At 40.2% G+C, this 17,889-nt stretch overlaps 1 protein-coding gene across 8 annotated transcripts in view; it reads left to right on the forward strand.

The window, feature by feature from the left end:
- The first annotated feature begins 11,833 nt into the window (after positions 1-11,833).
- The window catches only part of ABLIM2 (actin binding LIM protein family member 2), a 125,793-nt gene continuing 119,737 nt past the window's right edge, over positions 11,834-17,889 (forward strand). For 6 of the 8 annotated variants that reach the window (XR_013774211.1, XM_079305334.1, XM_079305331.1 and 3 more), the window contains exon 1: positions 11,878-12,006. Coding sequence is in view for 7 of the 8 variants with exons in the window: in XM_079305334.1 (XP_079161460.1) it covers positions 11,991-12,006 (16 nt within the window). In the remaining variant the exon portion in view is untranslated. Of the gene's footprint in view, positions 12,007-17,889 lie in introns of all 8 variants that reach the window. The other 2 variants (XM_079305328.1, XM_079305329.1) reach the window with 2 other exon arrangements.

Raw genomic sequence — 17,889 nt, forward strand, 5'->3', positions numbered from 1 at the left:
TCTATTAACCAATACTGTTAATTCCAAAACTTTTTTCTTTTTTTAGAGAAAGAAACATTCCTGAGAATGGAGATGAGTTCATTATGCAAAGCAGAAAAGTATCAAGTGTGCTGGAAGGTTCGTTCATACACTCCAGCTTTTCAAAATTCATTGTGGCATTTTGCATTGGTGGCTAAAAGGCTCCAAGGGACACATTCAGGCCATTGTGTTAAAAAAAGCTATTGTTTAGAAAAAAGTAACAAACAGTCCTTCAGATATAGTATAGGGCTTTGTCACCCCTTTGCTTTTGATTGCAAAATTAGATTTCTTGTTATCATTACAGCTGCAAAAAAAAAAAAAAAAAGAAAAATTGTTTTACAAGAAATGTACACCAATATGCTCAGGGTTAAATTGCAGAAGTGTATTACTTAGTAGACCTATCATGCACTTTGCAGGACTAAATATCAGTTTGGGGAGCTAAGCAAGGCTGTTATGGAATGCACACAGAGTTTATATTCTGTGTAACAAGGCTGATCCATGTGCCATGTCCTAAATGACCCAGAAAAGCAGTGGGGTTCGAGGGGATGGGCTGTCCCTACTGCACTGCTGCCCTCCTACAGCTCTCACCAGCAGGAGCACCAAAACCAGACCTTTCAGACTGCCTTAGTTATCACTCCTGCCAGTTTATCTCAAGGAATATGCATTTCAGAGTTGTTTTCAAATCTTAGAAATCAGGTATTAATTATAAATCATGCTGTTGTTTACCTTTCTCCACCCCATCACACCACGTAAACATGAATTATAAATGCTACTTCACACTGAGAGGGAGCTCTGTCCCTGTACTTGGGGACTCTCCATCTTACCAGAAATTATGAAGTTGGAAGGTAGAAAAGTAAACGTGTAAATCACAACCAACCAATCATCCCAGAGGGAACTAATTTAATATTGCACTATAATGCAGTACACAAAGCATACCACTTCAGGAGCAATCAATTTGTGCAGAAACTATGCCAACACCATGAAATATCACATTTCTGTCACCACTTCACTGACTAATTTTCCACGAGTTTCAAAAATCTCTAAGTCTTTTCATCACATTTATTTTATATGTATATTTTAAGATATTTGGTTACATTTTTATTACATCAGTTCTTCACTGGTATTTCTTCTTTTATGTGAATCAAAGTAGTTTTAAAAAAACCTCAGTCATCTAAGCCTGTATTTTTACCAATGGATAATAATATTTTAGTCTCTATTTCTAGAGTCCCAAGCATTGTAGAATCTACCACTGTCCCTAAAATCTTAAAAGATACAACTAACTTTTATTTTAAAGTACTGAAATTAAAGAGAGATGCAATTCACTACAAGAGACACATAACAAAATATCACCAACTGAAATCCAGGCTCCTTAATTCCTTTTTCCATACTATCATGAAATAGTTTGGGTTGGAAGGGACCTTTAAAAGTTGTCCTCCAAATCTTTTCTGCAATCTTCAACTAGATCAGAAATATTCAGCTTTCTCTGTGATTTTACTCTGAAGTCATGTTCCATGGTATTTCATCACACCACAGCCAGTACTTCCATTCTTGGTGATGTATATGGACATGTATTTTAGGTAAAAACAGGAAAAAAAAAAAAAGCTTTCAACTTTAATGTAATGACATCAAAAGTTGGCCCTGGACTTCCTGTTTTGTTATTTGAACAGTACTAATCTGCATTACAAAAAATCTAGGTGAATAACCTTACTGGACAGCTGCTCTCATGAAATAACTCCAGAGAATATATTGCAGCAAACAGGAAAAAAACAGAGGCAGCACAGATTGGTTTCCATATTAGTAATCGCTACATTCTAGTTACTGTGAATTGTGCTACCTGTTTCAGGTTTCCTTTTGCTAAAAATAGGCTTCAAAGTTGTTTCTTCTAGTCAGTTCTTTAACTAGTAAAATTACATGAAGACTTGATGATCCTGATTATGTTGGGCTGTCCCTGATCTCTTCAGGATTATTAAAAGAAGCTGACAGGAGGCTGGAGAGGACATTGTGTCACACACAAGACACTTCCTCTAATTGTCTCTCTCAGGCATTGCTTTCCATCATCCTGTTTGTCTGTCCTTCTGCAACTGCATGTTTGTTTGACCATTTTTTACTTCAGCAGCTTGTCTTAGGGAAAACAACACATTTTAATATTAAGGACAAGTTATACCTTCCAGTGTAACTATTATTCCAGCACAGTTGGGGAAATACCTATGAAAGAACAGTCCACTGCCAAAAGGACAATTCTAACTTGTAAAAACATTGAGTCATAACTAATTTGATTATTCCCTGATAAGTGACAGAAATACCAGCTTTAGCTGAGAAGGGATCTTTCTACACATTTTACTAAACTTCTGTCTGATTTCTTTCATCCCAAGTCCAATATATATTAACAAGCTTATTGCCCCTTGCTGGAACTGATCATAAAAAGATTTCTAGTTTCAGCAAAACATGAAACAAACAGATTCTCCACTATTTGCATCTAGCATGTCAAATTTTAAACCACACAAGATACTGACTGCTGTCTTGGCTAAATTACTCTGTTAGTTCCTCTTTCATCTAGTAATTGAGGAACTCCCCCCTAAAAAGAAATCTGTATTGCAAAGTTAAAAAAAAAAAAAAATCAATTGAGCCTCTAGATGTAAAAAACATTCCAACTGAAGTACTAACTCACAGTGGTAACATTTTAGCAAACTGACCCATTTATATTAATTCTAGCTAGATTATCAGCATGGATGGATATTAGTTGTGTTGTGTTCATGCTATGTGATTACACACAACTTCCACAGACATAGGTTTAGCCACATGTTTCCTTTTGATTAGCATGTTATCTCTCCACAGCAACTGCATACAGAACTAGCTAAAGTGCTTTCTTCTGGTCTCCTGTCATCTTTGCATCTGCCTGCTTGAAACCCAGATAGCTTTACTTCCCCTCAGGTCTTGGAAAAAACACCATCCCAGCTCCATAGCCAGGTTCAGAAAGGAAAAACAGAAAACACGAGAAGATAAATATACTGCACCCATCTGTAGGGAAATGCTGTCGCCTTACAGTCTGCAGGAAAATGCAGAGTCAGAACATCCAGCTGTTACACCACTCACACAGTTCCTGAGCTATTTACACAGCCCATACAGAATGGCTAAGTTTGCTTACAGTTACCAAGTGCTAATAATAGATGTTACTGAGCTTGTTATTCCCAAGCACAAGAAGGGCCATGGTACACACCTGACAGAGCTTCCTCCTCTCTTGAAAACACTTATCTGCAGACCAAAAAGCCAATGTGTCCCTAACAAGGGAGCCCATATTCAAACCTCAGCAGGCAGAAAGGAGTCCACTCATGACTGGAGTCACAATTCCATCTCAGCCACAGCAGAGAAGGGAAAACTTCTAAAAGTGTCTCATCAGCTCAGAATAAAAATTTCAATTACCACTTACCACTAATACTTAGATTAATAATTTCATTTCTGTACTTTATGGTTGAGCAGGATTTATTTTCTGCCCCATAGGAATAATAGCCTCCCCAAATCAAGCACAAACTTTGGAGCTCCCTGCAGCACAGAAAGCATGTTACTTCTCAATCACCCCAAACCAAATACACTGAGAGAGTTTGTATTCACAAGCTTCAGCACTGGAGAGGAGCTTTCCCTAATTTTCTTTCATCTTGCAAGAGGAATTAAACTCCTCTTATCTATTGGAATTAACAAATCACTTGGCAAATACAGCCTCTAAAACATCCAAGTGTCAAGAAATTAGGAAATACATGTTAACATGGAAACAATAATTCTGTTAATCTGCAAACCTCCAACTATTAAAAGGAGAAAAAATATCTGTATTCCAGGCACTTTACACTTAAACTCCCACAGAACATACTTTTTTATTAAAATAAAAAAATTTTTGTTTTACCCTTGACAGGCTAAATCCCCACCTTTCACAGCATTACAGGGGAATTAAAAGAAAAATAGGTGCTTCCTTTTATAATTAGGTGAAGTGATTTTTAATTAAAGGTTAACAATTTTCAGCTGCTTGAAGTTTGCAGGTAGAAATAAGAATTTATTCTTAAGGAGAACTTCTTATAGGTAGCTAGGATATAATTATATATTGTAATCACATACTGAGATTATTAGTTATGCTGTTCAAATGGATTTATATCTCTTTTCCTTTAGAGGACTCTTTTCACAGGGTCACATGTCCATCAAAATTGGAAGAGATCTTCAAGACCTAGTCCCACATTAAGCATTTAGAAAAAGGCACCACTCAAGGCTTTTTCCTGGAATAAGATTTCTTGCTGAGGTTGTCACAGCTTTTCTGCTCTCCTTTAAAGCAAAGAAAACTATGTCAGTATATCTAAAACTGTTTATTCTGTGGAGTGGAGTAGAAAGCCACAGCTCCTTGATCTTAAAAAAGAAGGGGGAGGAGCAGAGGCAATGAATATTTAGTTCTGCTTCAATTCCTTCTCCCTTCTGAGGATTTGCATAAATGTGTACTATTTGAAATGTATTTTTATATTTCTATATGCATATTCAACTCTTTTCTTTACTAGCATGCCAGAGCACTTCTGGGATGGATTAAAAGACTTTCAAGAAAGAAGCACTTACAATCCTTAGCCACACACTGAAAAAATTAATTTGCAGAACTGAAATTTTACCCATCTGTTTGGTGATTCTGCTTAGTGCTAAAAAGTGCAGGGCCATGGAAATTTATTTATAGGAGCTTGAATATATGTGGAATACAGATATCTCCTGAGCTAGTTTTGGCATTGAGAAAGTAAATTTTGACTTCCCTAGGCATTCCAGAAGTGGAGAAAAGATATTTTGATATGGATTCAATAGAAATGAAGGCTTGTTTTTGGCTTTCCTAATGCTCCATGGAAGAACATGCCTGAAGGAATAACTGGAAGACCAAAACAAATAGATAGCCATAGATATAGATGAAATGGATAGATGTTTCAGGATAGAAACAATCACAGAATTTCAATTTATCATCCTACGAGCTCTGTTCCATTCACTCTGTGCAACTTGGTTTAGTGTCAGCAGTTTTCCCTTTGATCAAGGTAGCCCAAAATGCTGTCTTCCTATAGTTTGGGATTAGCATTTCCAGCCACCAAAATGTCTACAGCAGAGAAAATCTCATAGTGATACTTTTCACTTCAACAAATAACTATAAAAATCTGACTTCATATAAAACTAGCTAAATAATTGGAATTTTTCCAAATTATTGCTGCCCTCTAGTTGAGACCTGAATATGTCCATTTTTTTGCAGCTTTATCTGTAGATCTAAATTAGAATTTCTAGTAGCAACTTTCCTCTTGTGTTTATCTTTTTTAGACCATTTGGCCACAGCTACCAGAACTAAGTATATTAAGAGATGTTTATAAACATAACAAGCACAACATTTTATGCTGAAGTATCCAGCCTTGTATGCTTGAGGTAGTATTTCTTACAAGAAGAATAAAGTCTTTAAAGGGTATAGTGCAACCATCAGTCTTGAGAAATATGAGGAAAGATTTTCTCTTTATTGAGACAGTGGAACTTTCATCAATTGGATCTGAAAATCATGAAAACTCTAGATGCTTTCTATCTGAAATTTGGTGTTGGAACCATCTTACAATTCCATTCCTGGATATTTGTTTAAATAAATGTACATGCACTGGCCACCACAGACAATAAGGTGTTAAGGTGTGAATGTGGAGGGGGGATGCTATAAAAAGATTCCTACTAAGTTTAAGGCAGTGAAGCTAAACACAAAAATTTTAATAAGAATTAACATATTTTAAACCCACTCCAATAAATGCACAGAATGTTTCATGTTCATTAATTATATTCAGTGATATTTTTCCACTTTTTCTCATTTTTTAATAATAATAATAAAAAAAAGTTTCCATTCTTTTTTTTTTTTTTTTTCCTAGTTGACACCTGGGCACCTGCTATCCACAATCCCATGTAAACTTTAAATTCTCTTTTAGGTAGGACTTGGTCCAGGCTATTTCATATTGACTGAGACCTTCCCCTAGTGAAGCCTGGAAAGCAACACTGATAGTACAGGACAGGTTTGTTACAGCTGGGGTCACAGAGAGAAGTATCAGTCACAGCTGCATTTTCTAGGGCCTGATGTCCCAGGAATGTTCCCTGCCAGAGTGGGCTGAAAGCTCCTGCAAACTGTCACACATCTTCCCAGGCAAAGCCTCACTTAGACAGAGAATTTTATCGCCTCAGAAGAGTTTACTTTCTGCTGGCATGAGGCTGTATTGGATATTTTTTTTTTAAGAACTGTGTTAGATATGCAGTGTAGGGTAAGGAATGAGAAATCAGCACACATCAGCCTGGGCTGCAAAACAGAGTTAAATTGACTCAGGGCCTTGAACTGTAATATCATCTATTCCACAGGAGAAGCTGTATCTTCACATCAGGAGTGGTTTTCCAAGGAGTCACATTTGCAAGAGATCACAACATGTTTAATAAGTGTTAACCTCTCTGCAACAAAAGGGACACATTATCCTTCTTCCTGTTTACTACAGAAAGCACAACATTATGTAAACATTTGCACATTTACTGTCATAAGTATTGATATCAGTGGTTGCTCAGACTGTGTGACATTACACTGAAATCCTTGCAGGCTTCATCTGCCATTCCCAAATTAAAATTAAATTTTTGCCAATGTTTTTTGCAAGTGTAGTGACTTTTATATCATCCAGGCTTTGTTTTGGCTCTTCCCCAAACCCCTCTCTGCATTTGTATTTCTGCCCATTTCATTGCTATAACCTTGGGGTTTGTCATCCTGGTGTCTGAATTCTATATGGATGCTCACCATTACCTGTTAGACTTCCTGCCATGTGCAGCAGCCTGAGATATAAAAATTTATTTGTTCTGACCAACTTTCCAAAAGCTGACTGCTGACACGAGAGAACAGTCCTTGATTGTCTCACTGTAACAAAGATTTCTTTCATCCTCAGCCACTGCTCCCTTTGATGTTATTTCATGCTTTCTGTTTGCAAAGTTTGCCTGGGAGTTTTATTTGACCTACTGATCATAATGCATTTAGGTTTGTGATGGGTAATGGATATCTAAGTTATTGCTGCTGATGCAGTGTTTATATTCTTCCCACAGTGTGAGAGGAGCTTTGTGCAAAAGTTATTACTGACATCTTGATAGTGCAACTCAGACATCTTAATATAGAGCCATGTTATTATTTCATTATGGCTGCTTCACACTAATTAATTATTTATAAACACGTGTGCTTCTGGCTCCATGAGTAGCTGGTAATTTATTCCCATACCCAGAATCTCATTTTAAGATCCCAGTTTGTTACTTTTCTGGAACTTCAGACATGCCCTATATTTTATTTATTATCAATGTCAGTCCAATACAACAGAGTAAGGTGGTGGAGAGGTAACTGCTGTCACTGGCTGCAAACACAAGGGTGGCTTATTTTGGCATCTGCCCCAGTATCAGTAATTCTGTGATAAAGTAATTTTGATGTCAAAAACTCATCACTCCATATGGAATTAGTCATAAAAGTACATAAGTTCAAGTCTAATTACAGGATTGTAACCCAGACAAAGTATCCCAGCCCTGAATTCATAAGAGGTATGACACCAGAAAAAATAAAAGTATAAATGTTTTTAGCACATAGATTTTTAGGAAGCCTTCTTCACACAAAAGAGAATCAGAAAAAGCAAAAGAGGGGTCATGACAGCATGTCACGTCAGGTTCCTAATCTTCTGTGATACAAAAGAATTTCTATTTTTCAATCAATAGGAAAATGACATATTTCTGTAAATTTATAGAATGTGATTGAAGAATAATTTGCCATTGAAAACATAAGGACTTCAAAATACATTACTGTAAATTGCCAGTTTTCTTTTGTCTTCCAGAAGACATAATAGCTGTCAAAAGAGAGCATCTTAGATTGAAAATCAGCTTATAAAGAGGATTTCAGGTTAAAAAAGTAAAAATTACTTTAGATTCTTAGGAGCTTAAATTCAGTTTTCAGGACTATACAATAGAACTTAATGGCATTAAATACAGAGCTGCACAATAAGATTTACAAAAGCAGGTCTAATTAATGCAATTTTTTCTGATTTTTTTTTTCCATGAGATATCTATTTAGGACAACTTCAGAAGGGTTTCAACAGCTAATAGCATAGCTGGCACAAACAAATTGTCCTTTTAAGTTTCACTCCAAGTTGGTATTTGACCTGAAAATCTTGTGATACTGTATCAGCTTTGAACATGAAGCCAAGGGAAAATTTCACCAGGTTAAACAGATGCTTGGATTTGTAGTTTTCTATAGTCTGGATTAGCATGTTAATCACTTCTGGCAGCTGGATGGATAACTACTTCTTTTTCCCCACTTTGTTTGTTTGTTGTTGTTTTGGGTTTTTTTGTTTGTATATTTGGTTGGTTTGTTTTGTTGGATTTTTCTGGGAAGTGATAAAGGTTCTGGTGCATTCCCAATGCAGAAGTTCCAGTTTCTCTCTCTCTTGCTGGACCCTTCATCACCGAGGTGCTTTTAAAATATGACCCCTCTCATATGGCAATGACCTAAAAAACTGTGCAGACAATCCAATAAAAGTAATAATTTTATTGTCCTGGAAGACCATGACCACCCTGAATTGGGAAACTTCAGAAATATTAGAAACAATCCTTTTGTTCTCATTTCAGCTGAAGCTTTTTTTAACAGAAGACACACTATATTGAATTTTTTCTTTACATTTACAGTGCTCATTCTTTTTTTTCTTTACATGAAAACACATTGCCTTACTTGAGGGAAGATGAATGAAGATATATTCCTTTATGTTAGGAGGATGCATTTCTGATAACTGGGATGGTTACAGATTCAGTAGATAGTGAAGATTTTATTTTCCTGATACAGCCAATACAATAGAGCAAGACATAAAAATGTACTTGAGACATACAGTTTAAATGCACATGAAGAGAAAAATGCAAAGTTCTTCCATAGCACTGTCCAAATAATATTAGTGGAGAAATTTTAGGACACATTTCTAAGCTAAAAAGTAAATCTGTCTTGCATAGCATTTTTCAAGCTCTTCTTCCTAAAGAAAAAAAATAAAATAAAAAAACCCCAAAAAACAAAAAAAAAATGCTCTTAGAAGAATTCAGGATAACACTGAGGACCTAAAGGAAGAAACAGGATCTTCAGGTTTGCCAGGTACCAGTTGAATTCCCAGTAATGACAGAAGTGTTGCAAAGTGCTGACAGGTCAAAGACTGACTTTTCAGCCTTCTTCACTTCTGAACAAGCTGACTGCTTCTAAAAATGAAAATCAAGAGATGACTGCTCACGAGCCTGAGATTGGTAACAAGAGGCTGAATATTAGAGTGCTCCAAAGAGTGTATCTGCCCATTCTTGGGATGGATCATGGTCCTGGAAGATTTGAGATATTTCCTCTATGAGACTGGGTGCTCAGTTTAAATTATTTAGTAAAAGCCTTCTTGGCAACTCTTTCTGGATGCTTTCACTTTGACTGTGAAGCCAATAATTTCACCACACTTTTGCTATAAACTCTTTCAAGGCCAACTTCTCAGAGAAAAAGGCAATGTCTTTCTGCAGAGCAAGGATAGCATCAAATCCAACAGAATTCATAATAAACTCTGGCAACTATTTTTTGCCATAGATCTCATGCACTGAGATGTGACCTCTTCCCAAGTAATGCTTGGGTCATCTGTGTCATCCATCCAAAAGTCATTGAAGCAGAGCTTTTCCTGGGTAAGCCTGGAGATCTTTTATAGACAGGAGACCTTTTAATTGCTGATTCCTCCCTTTTTCATTGGTTGGAGTAATGGGATCTTACCAGAAGCAGACTGATTTTTCCAGTGGCTCACAGGAGCTTCTAATCAAGCTTGTGGTAGGTGGCAAGGGCAAATTTGAAGTCCATGCCCTGTTTCTCACAGTGTTCCCCAAGATGTGGCATCATGTGGGCACTTTGAGCATCGGTGTAGCAACCTCGACCTTTAAGTTACCTCTATGACTTGTAGGAAAAACTTCCAAAAACCTCTTATGGGCCTCGGGTGTTCACTGCAATGAATTATGAAAGGCTTTAGCATGCATTCTCCTCTTGCACTGCCACCCAATTGAAGGGTCAAACTGTCTTTTAACAGACTTCAAGCCCAAGGCAGTTTCCTCTTCATTACCTCCAATATGGACTGTACACCCACCATGTTCAAGAGCTCTGTCTAATTTAGCTTTTAATGCAACAGTTATGCATAGCCACAGGGTTTGTATCACTAACATCACTCAGAGATTGCCTTGAACTCATGATGATTATTATATGCAAAGACACTTCATGACTAAAATCAAAGTTGATAATCAAACAATAAAACTCCAGAACAAATGACAGAAAGTGACAGATAGTAGCATGGTACTGAAGTTACAAGTCACCCAGTTTAAAGAGTGACTAACTAGAGTAGGAGTGAAGGATGCAATCTGACAGAGCAGTGTAAATTCATAAATGACACAGAGAAAGAGAACAGGGAATTATATGTTTGTTTTCTCTTATAGTACTAGAATGAGCAGGTATCAAGTAAAACCAGCAAACAGCAGGCTCAAAAAAAAAGAGCAGGTAGTTCTTCACACCAGACAGTTTGGCTGTGAAATTCCCTTCACAGGATGCTGGACACTGGACAACAAGCTACAGCTGGACAAGACAACAGAAGAAAATCCACAGAAGGTTCTAAACAAAGAACACACATCTGGCTCAGGTAACCCCCTCAGAGATCCCCACTGATTGGTGGCTATGGGAATGGGATGTTACTTGTTTGGGTTGTCTGATCTGTACTGCAGGTCCACATTCTTTCCTGATAGCAGTGCTTAGGTCCAGGAACCACGCACATCAGTACATAAGGTACTGCTATCCCTACACAGGGCCAAGGACCATGTCTCTATCAAAGTGTGACATGTAAGCACTGCTACACAGCTCATGTCTCTTCAGTTTCAGGTGTAGGTTGGGAAAGCTGTGTAGGTTTTATGCTTACAACTGCTAATTAAGATATTACTTTTAGGCAACTGTCAGTGGAGTAGAGAGTAATCAGCAGACTCATACTAATGCAAATCGAGTCTTCACATCCCATTTCCTCACAGTGTTACTGTAACCCCAAGCTGCCCCGAGCCCAGTCTGAAATCAGCATCAGAGCAGCTGTGCAGTACAACATGCTTACACAACCACGCTGGCTGCTTTTGTATTTGTTGAAACAGATGTTTGGTTTTTTTTAAAGAATCCCATTAATTCTCACAGAAATAAAATAGGTTTTCGGGTTGATGAAATACTGAAAAAATCGGTACTTAATAAACAAATGGCTTTAATAGTAATTGTGTGTCCTTGTACTTTCAAATCCAAAGGACCGGTTAAAGTTTACCCGATCCAGAAAGCACAGCTTTGCCCTGCTGAACGCCCGGACTTGCTGCCAGCACCTGCGGTGCGGTGCAGCGCTGCCTGGGAGCCTGGGCGGCGCGGAGAACAGCGCAAGCATCCTCATGGGCACCGCCCGGGCGCTGCGGGGACGAGCCGGAGCACCTGCGCACCGGACCGCTCTGCTCGGGCATCACACGAGCCGAGCACAGGCGGGACGGGAAAACGCAAAGCGAGATCCCAGCCGCAGGGCGAGGCAGGCCGGACAGATGGGAGCGGGCTGCGGCTCCAGCCCAGACCGGGGCAGAAGTTTCTGCGGGGCGGGGGGAGCGCAGCAGCTCTGCCCGCAGCAGCGGCGGGGCCGGAGCCGCCCCGGCCGCAGCAAGGCACGGAGGGGGATGTAGTCCGCGGGCGGCGGCGCGGAGCTGCCTACAGTTCCCAAGGTGCCGCCGAGCCGAGCCGAGCCGAGCCGAGCCGGGCCGGGCCGGGCCGGGCCGGGACTGCGGTGCCGGCACCTGGCGCGGGGGCGGAGCGCGGCGCGGCCCCGCTGCGCGGCGGGCGGGGCTGGCGCGGGGCTGGGGACGGGCGGCGGCGGCTCCGGCTCGTCCTGCGCGCCATGAGCACCGGCACAGGTAGGCGGGCGCGGGGGGCGGCCGCGACCACCCGTGCTTTGGGACACCTTTGCCGCTGCCCAGCTCGGCTCGTTGCCGCGCGGGGTGCGGGCAGCGGCAGCCGGGTAAAAATTGCTCACCTAAAGCCACCCGAAAATACGAGAATCTGTGTGTGCGCCTGTCGCGGGGGGAGCTGCCGCAGCCTCGGGCGCTGCCGGGCGGGAGGGGCTGCGGACCCTGCTCGGGGGCTCCGGCGGAGCCGCCTCCGCCCCGGGCGAGCCCTGCCGGACGGACCAGCGCTCCAGACCCCGGCCGGAGCCCCAAATCCCGGCCGGAGCCCCAAATCCGGCCGGACCAGCCGCGGCTCGGCCGCCCCGTGTCCATCCCCCGCCGGTACCCAGCGCTCGGCGGTCTCGCCAGCCCCGCAGCCGGTGGCATTGGTGGCATCAGCTGGTTCCCCGGCCAGCCCGGCATCCCGAGTGGGAGCACACGGCTTTTCAGGCGGGGATATTTGGGTTAAAAGCCCGGCCTTTTCTGCTGGTCGAGATACTGTGGTGATAAAGGAGGTGATTATTGAGGATGTGCCGCGGAGCCCAAGCTAGGATTGCCGCCCGGAGGAATCCAGTTGCCCAGGGCAATACAAAAGTAATTTATCCTGTGATATATGCAGGATTTGAGAACTGACTTGGAACTGTATTTTTTAGCGATTCCAGTATTCATCTGCGTTGTGTGTCGGCAGGGGGTGGTTACTTCAAGCACAGCTGATTGCAAAATATTACAGGCAAATGCAGGGCTGTGCACAGAGGAGAGGGGGGACTGTGGGAGTTGGTTGTGTATTTCGTTTCTGAGGGTAGCTGTAGTGCTAAATATACGCTCTATCACAACAACAGGGAGAGGCTGAATAGCTACAATTATGTGGTGACTGTGTGTGTCAACATGCTTAATCATAGCACATCCTTGCACCAGCCAGAGGGAAGCCTGGTGCAAACAGAGAACGAGCTCCCGGTTGGGACAGTGAGTGACCTGGGGTCACGCACCTGCTGCAGGTTTCAGCTGAAAACCTAGTCTGGCGTTTCCTCGTGTTTGTTGATGGTGTAAGTGCTTTCATGTGTGCTGCTTGTCCACGTTCTCACACGGTCTGTGGGTGAAACGTGTCCTGCCAGCACGTCCGTGCTCTCTGTGGAAGTGCCCAGGCCAAGGCAGGTGTGCAGGTGAGAGCAGAGATGGGCTGCAGGGTGTTTGATCTACGATAGAAATCCCAAATCTGTCTCCTGTCTGAGACAGTTCACAGGACTGGTAACATCTCTTTTAGCACTGGTGAAATGCCACTACAGAATCCTTTCCTTGGTCGCCTGGCTGTGATTTTGAGCTGAAGAATATGAAACTCTGGGAAATGTTTAAATTCTGTTGTGGTAGAATTGAGCCTGGTACAGGAAATATTAGAGTCCAAATCTTTCTCTCTATAATATTTTAAATGTCAATTAAATAGATTCTAAACCTGTAAACCCAACAGAGAAGTAAGTGCAGAGGAGACTTGACACAATTCTCTCTCAGTAATTGCTCCAAACACGGTGTAAATTAAATAGCAAAAATGAACAGTGCCAAGATAAAAATAACATCCTGGGAAAAAAGGGAGTGGAAAAAAACCCTGAGAGTTCTTATGTCTCATTTAAAAGAATAACTGGCAGTTTTAGGAGTTTTAGTTTTAGGTATAGGGTTAGCTTTGATCTTTCCAGATTTTGATTTTGTGTGTCTGTCTGGGCTGTGTAAACAACCTGCAATCAATTCTCATGATAAATTAAATGTGAGGAACCCATATCTACTCAGTAAAATCAATGGAAAATTTCCATTAACATTGATGGGACAAGTATTGTACAACCAATTCAATGCCACAGTTTGTCTAAAATTGCTGTTCCAAAAAGATTTCCACCAAAATTACTATGGAAAGGCTTTAATTTAAAGTTTGCTGTTTACTGTAACAGAAGGATATTTCTGATTCTGGAAAGAAAACAAGGGTGCAGTGGGGTGTTAAAATCAGCCAAACACAAGATCCAATTAATTGCTGCATAGTTTAGTACTGCAGGAGAAATTCACAGTGTTTCTTTCACTCTTGAGATGGAGCAAACCATTGTGGATCTGCCTTATTGCTCCAGAAACTTTTGCTGTTTGTGTCCCCTCTTGCACCAGGGTAATCACATCATTCTCTGTCTGTTTCAAGAGGGTCTCAGGCAGTGCTGTGACACTGCTTTGCACTTTAACCATAATATTTGCCATTAGATATAGAAATGCTAATATTTGGTAAACATAATGTGGTTTCTAATATATTGATGTAGGTAATACAATTTGAAGCTCTTTAATAGTACATGCATTGAGCTATTGTCCTAATGAATGGACTGCAGACTCATAATTTTAAATCTAGAAATCATATGATCATGGTATAGTATAACACAGTTCAGATGCATTATTACATATGTTCTAATTAGATTTTTCCACATGTGATTATCTTCAGCTGCCTTCTATATACATACCATTGATCTTGGCTCAAACTATTTCTAGGAAAGAGACTATTAATAGTTTTTTGTACTGGGAGATTTATGTGAAACAATTGTGCTTTTAGTATCCTAAAGGTACTTTTAAGAGTTTATAATATGCTTTTCAGTCTAATAATTCAGTTATTTGCCGTCTTGAAATCATAGCAAGAAGAACAGAATAGGTTAAGTATTTGAGATTGTGAAAATGAGGTTCTCCTCAATTCTCAGAAATAGGGTAACATGATGTCTACTATTTAAGTGCAAAAAAGGGAATCACAGAGCTAATTACATACTAGGTGAGTTAGATTAGATTAAATTAAATGTCATGACACAAATTCACACAGCTATTTAGTCTTTTAACTATTATATTAAAGGGACAATTTGACTGCATGGATCAGAGAACAGCAAATTGAGTGTCACAGCCCAAATGGGGCAGGAATGTAGTGGCTCTGGTTACAAAAGAGGTTTCTCACTTTGGTCACACAGGGTCCAGCTCAGTTTGGAGATGATTAATTCCTTTTCAAAGTTCACATGCAACTGTGCTGATAAGAAGCCTCCCTAGAGACAGTAGTTATGATTGTTTCAGACTCTGCTATATTTTGTACTTAGATGCAGCATTTTTCTTTCACCCCTTCATTCTGAGCACCTCTAAAAGAGCATTGAATTACTAGACAGGAGCACCAGGAGATTGATTTGCTTTGGAGTTTGCCAGCTAATGAATGTGTTCACCTTATAAAATGCAATCCCACGTGTTTCAAATTAAACAAAAGCAGAATTACTTAATTTCATTGCCATTTTAGCCAAGTTTCCCTGAAAAAAATAAGCAATGACACATATCTCCTGATGGTATTTTCTTCCTCTGAGGTTGAATTGCAGACTCTGTTTAATTTCTTAGACTGTGAAAAACAGGAAGCTGTATCTTGGGATTAGTTTTGGGGGATTCTTCACAGCTCTAATGAAAGTGGTTTCAGCTCAGTGTATGTATATTTTAAATGGCTGCATGTTCTTGGATGGTGGAAACACCCAGCACAGTTAGGAGAAGGTGAAGTAGGTCAGAAGAGATTCTCAGGTGTTGTCACATCAGCTGGCAGCTCCTGACTGGAGGACATCCTGTATCCCATTGGATCAAGTGCTACAGCCCAGCTATGGAAAGGTGGCTAGTTCTGCTTAACAAAATCCAGATATTTGGCTTTCTGAGGGTGATTTCCTTCTTGCCCACTTGCCTGTTTTCAGTGCAGCTCTGTCCAGTACTGAGCACCCTTCTGGGCTGTTCACATCTGCAGTACCATGTACTGTGCTTTCAGTTTTACTCCTCAGGACATTATTCCTTTTGTACTTAATCACCCATAATTATCTTTGACATAAAAACATAGAGGGCTAAGAAATGTCGAGAAGAAAATTGAGAAAAACAAGCGTGGCTACTGAGGTAATTAATAATTTTTATCTCTTCTGTGCATTGGGATGGCCAACATTCAAGGAGAAGTGAAGAAATCCTGATTTTAGTTTTGCTTGATTTGACAAACAATTCCCCTCTACACTACACAAATTAAGTCTTTAGCAATGCAAACTCCTCTCTCCTGACTGTTAATTTTAAGCTCTCTGCTGCATTTTCCAGTCCTGTAGGGGTTTGCTGGTGCCATTAACTCACCTTTGGACCTTGGGTTCTCCAACCAAGCACCCAGCATTAATAATGAATGAAGCATATTTGTGTTAAAAGGGCTTGTGCTGCATGGGACTGTTAGAAACAGAGCTCTGGAAGTGCCAGCATGAAAGGGGGCCCAGGCAGCAGAGCTGGGTCTCTGCACAAGCCCAGCATCAGATGGAGGGTGGTTCATGGGCCTTGGAGATTATTGGACAATTTGCTGGCTTGCTCTCTGCATGCTTAAATATAACCTTAAGGCAGACTTTTCTGAATTTAGAATATTCCCTGTGTCAAGGTCCATTAGCAGCATGTCAAGGTCCATAACTGTTACCATCTGAAATGCTGGAATGTTTTTTTTCACAGCTTATTAGTTGATCTTCATGCACTGAAATCTAGATGGAGTATTGTTTTGCATGAAGCATGGTTATTTATTTTTCCATTTGCAGATGAGAAATGTGGGATGAATAAAAACTTTGTTCAGTGAATATTTCTGTAGCTTGAGGAGCAATTTTTTTCCTCTTTCTGTGTAAAATCAAATCCTTTGACTGGCATTGGACAAATTGATCATTAACTGTATTTTGAAAAATCTCCCTGATCTTATAGGAAAAGTTTCTTGGTCTGTAGATGAAAGAAAACAAAGTCTAAATGCAGTTGGCCATGAAAAATACACATTCCTGAATTGCAGGAGATCACTAGTGATGTTTTGAGAATACTTCAATGTTCTTAAATACATGTTGTTTTCTTTGTCTACTTAGAAACTGTCCATGTCTACTTAGAAACTGTTATTTTTAGGTTTAAGTAATGCTGTCATTGTGAAACAGTAACAGCTTGCAGTTGCTCCTCATGGTGGCTGTGAAGAGCAAGTGTGTAATCTTAGTTGTTACTGCATAGTAGCTGCTCACAAATACAGCATCCTTGGGAAATTTTCAGGTACCTCTTCATTTTTAGCAATTTCTAGCATGAGGCACTGTCATACTTCAGAAGAGGATGAAATGTGGTTCTTCCTCTTCCCTTGTGCCAAGTTCATTTGCACTTCAGTGGGAAAAAATTCCCTCACCTGTATTGGTTTACGGAGTGAAATATCTGGGCATGGTGTACAAAAGGGGAGCAATAAGCATTCAGTAATCTTGTTCCTTCAAGTCTGTTTCAGGCAGTGCATAATAAGGTTGAATTTCTGTGATAGTGTTTGTATGGTAAAATTCATGGTGAAGTAAGAGTTAAAGTTTGGTTCATATCATATGAAGAAAAAGCCACAGAACCTGTTCTGCTTAAGTGTCAGGCAAGAGCTCTTGTCACTTAAAAAAATAGGTCATCTACTACTCCTCCTCCTAAGTATATGACTTAGAGATTATATGACATAGAGTGTATGACTTAGGATAAAGGGAATTTCAGAAGTGATTCATAAGGCAGTTTACCAGTTGATATCTAAATATATACTGGGCTCTTCTCTGCTGAGCAGCTCTGAGTGAGACTGAATGAATGGGCAGCCTTGTATGCAGGGATTCATTTGGAGAGTTCTTGATCAGAGACCACTTTGCTTTGTTCTGGACTTAGTTTTACCTCAGTCAAGAGAGTTTACTGAGGTACATTTATAAATCCTAGATTGCTATAGGTGTTGTAGTTTAAAATAATGTGGATGCTCTAAAAGTCATGAAAAATACTTTGTACGGTTTCCTTTTTGTTTTTGTCTCAGTTACCTTCATTTTCTTTGCTCTGTTTACAAGTTCTTCC

The sequence above is a fragment of the Erithacus rubecula genome, assembly GCF_903797595.1.
Source record: "Erithacus rubecula genome assembly, chromosome: 5".
Taxonomy (NCBI): domain Eukaryota; kingdom Metazoa; phylum Chordata; class Aves; order Passeriformes; family Muscicapidae; genus Erithacus; species Erithacus rubecula.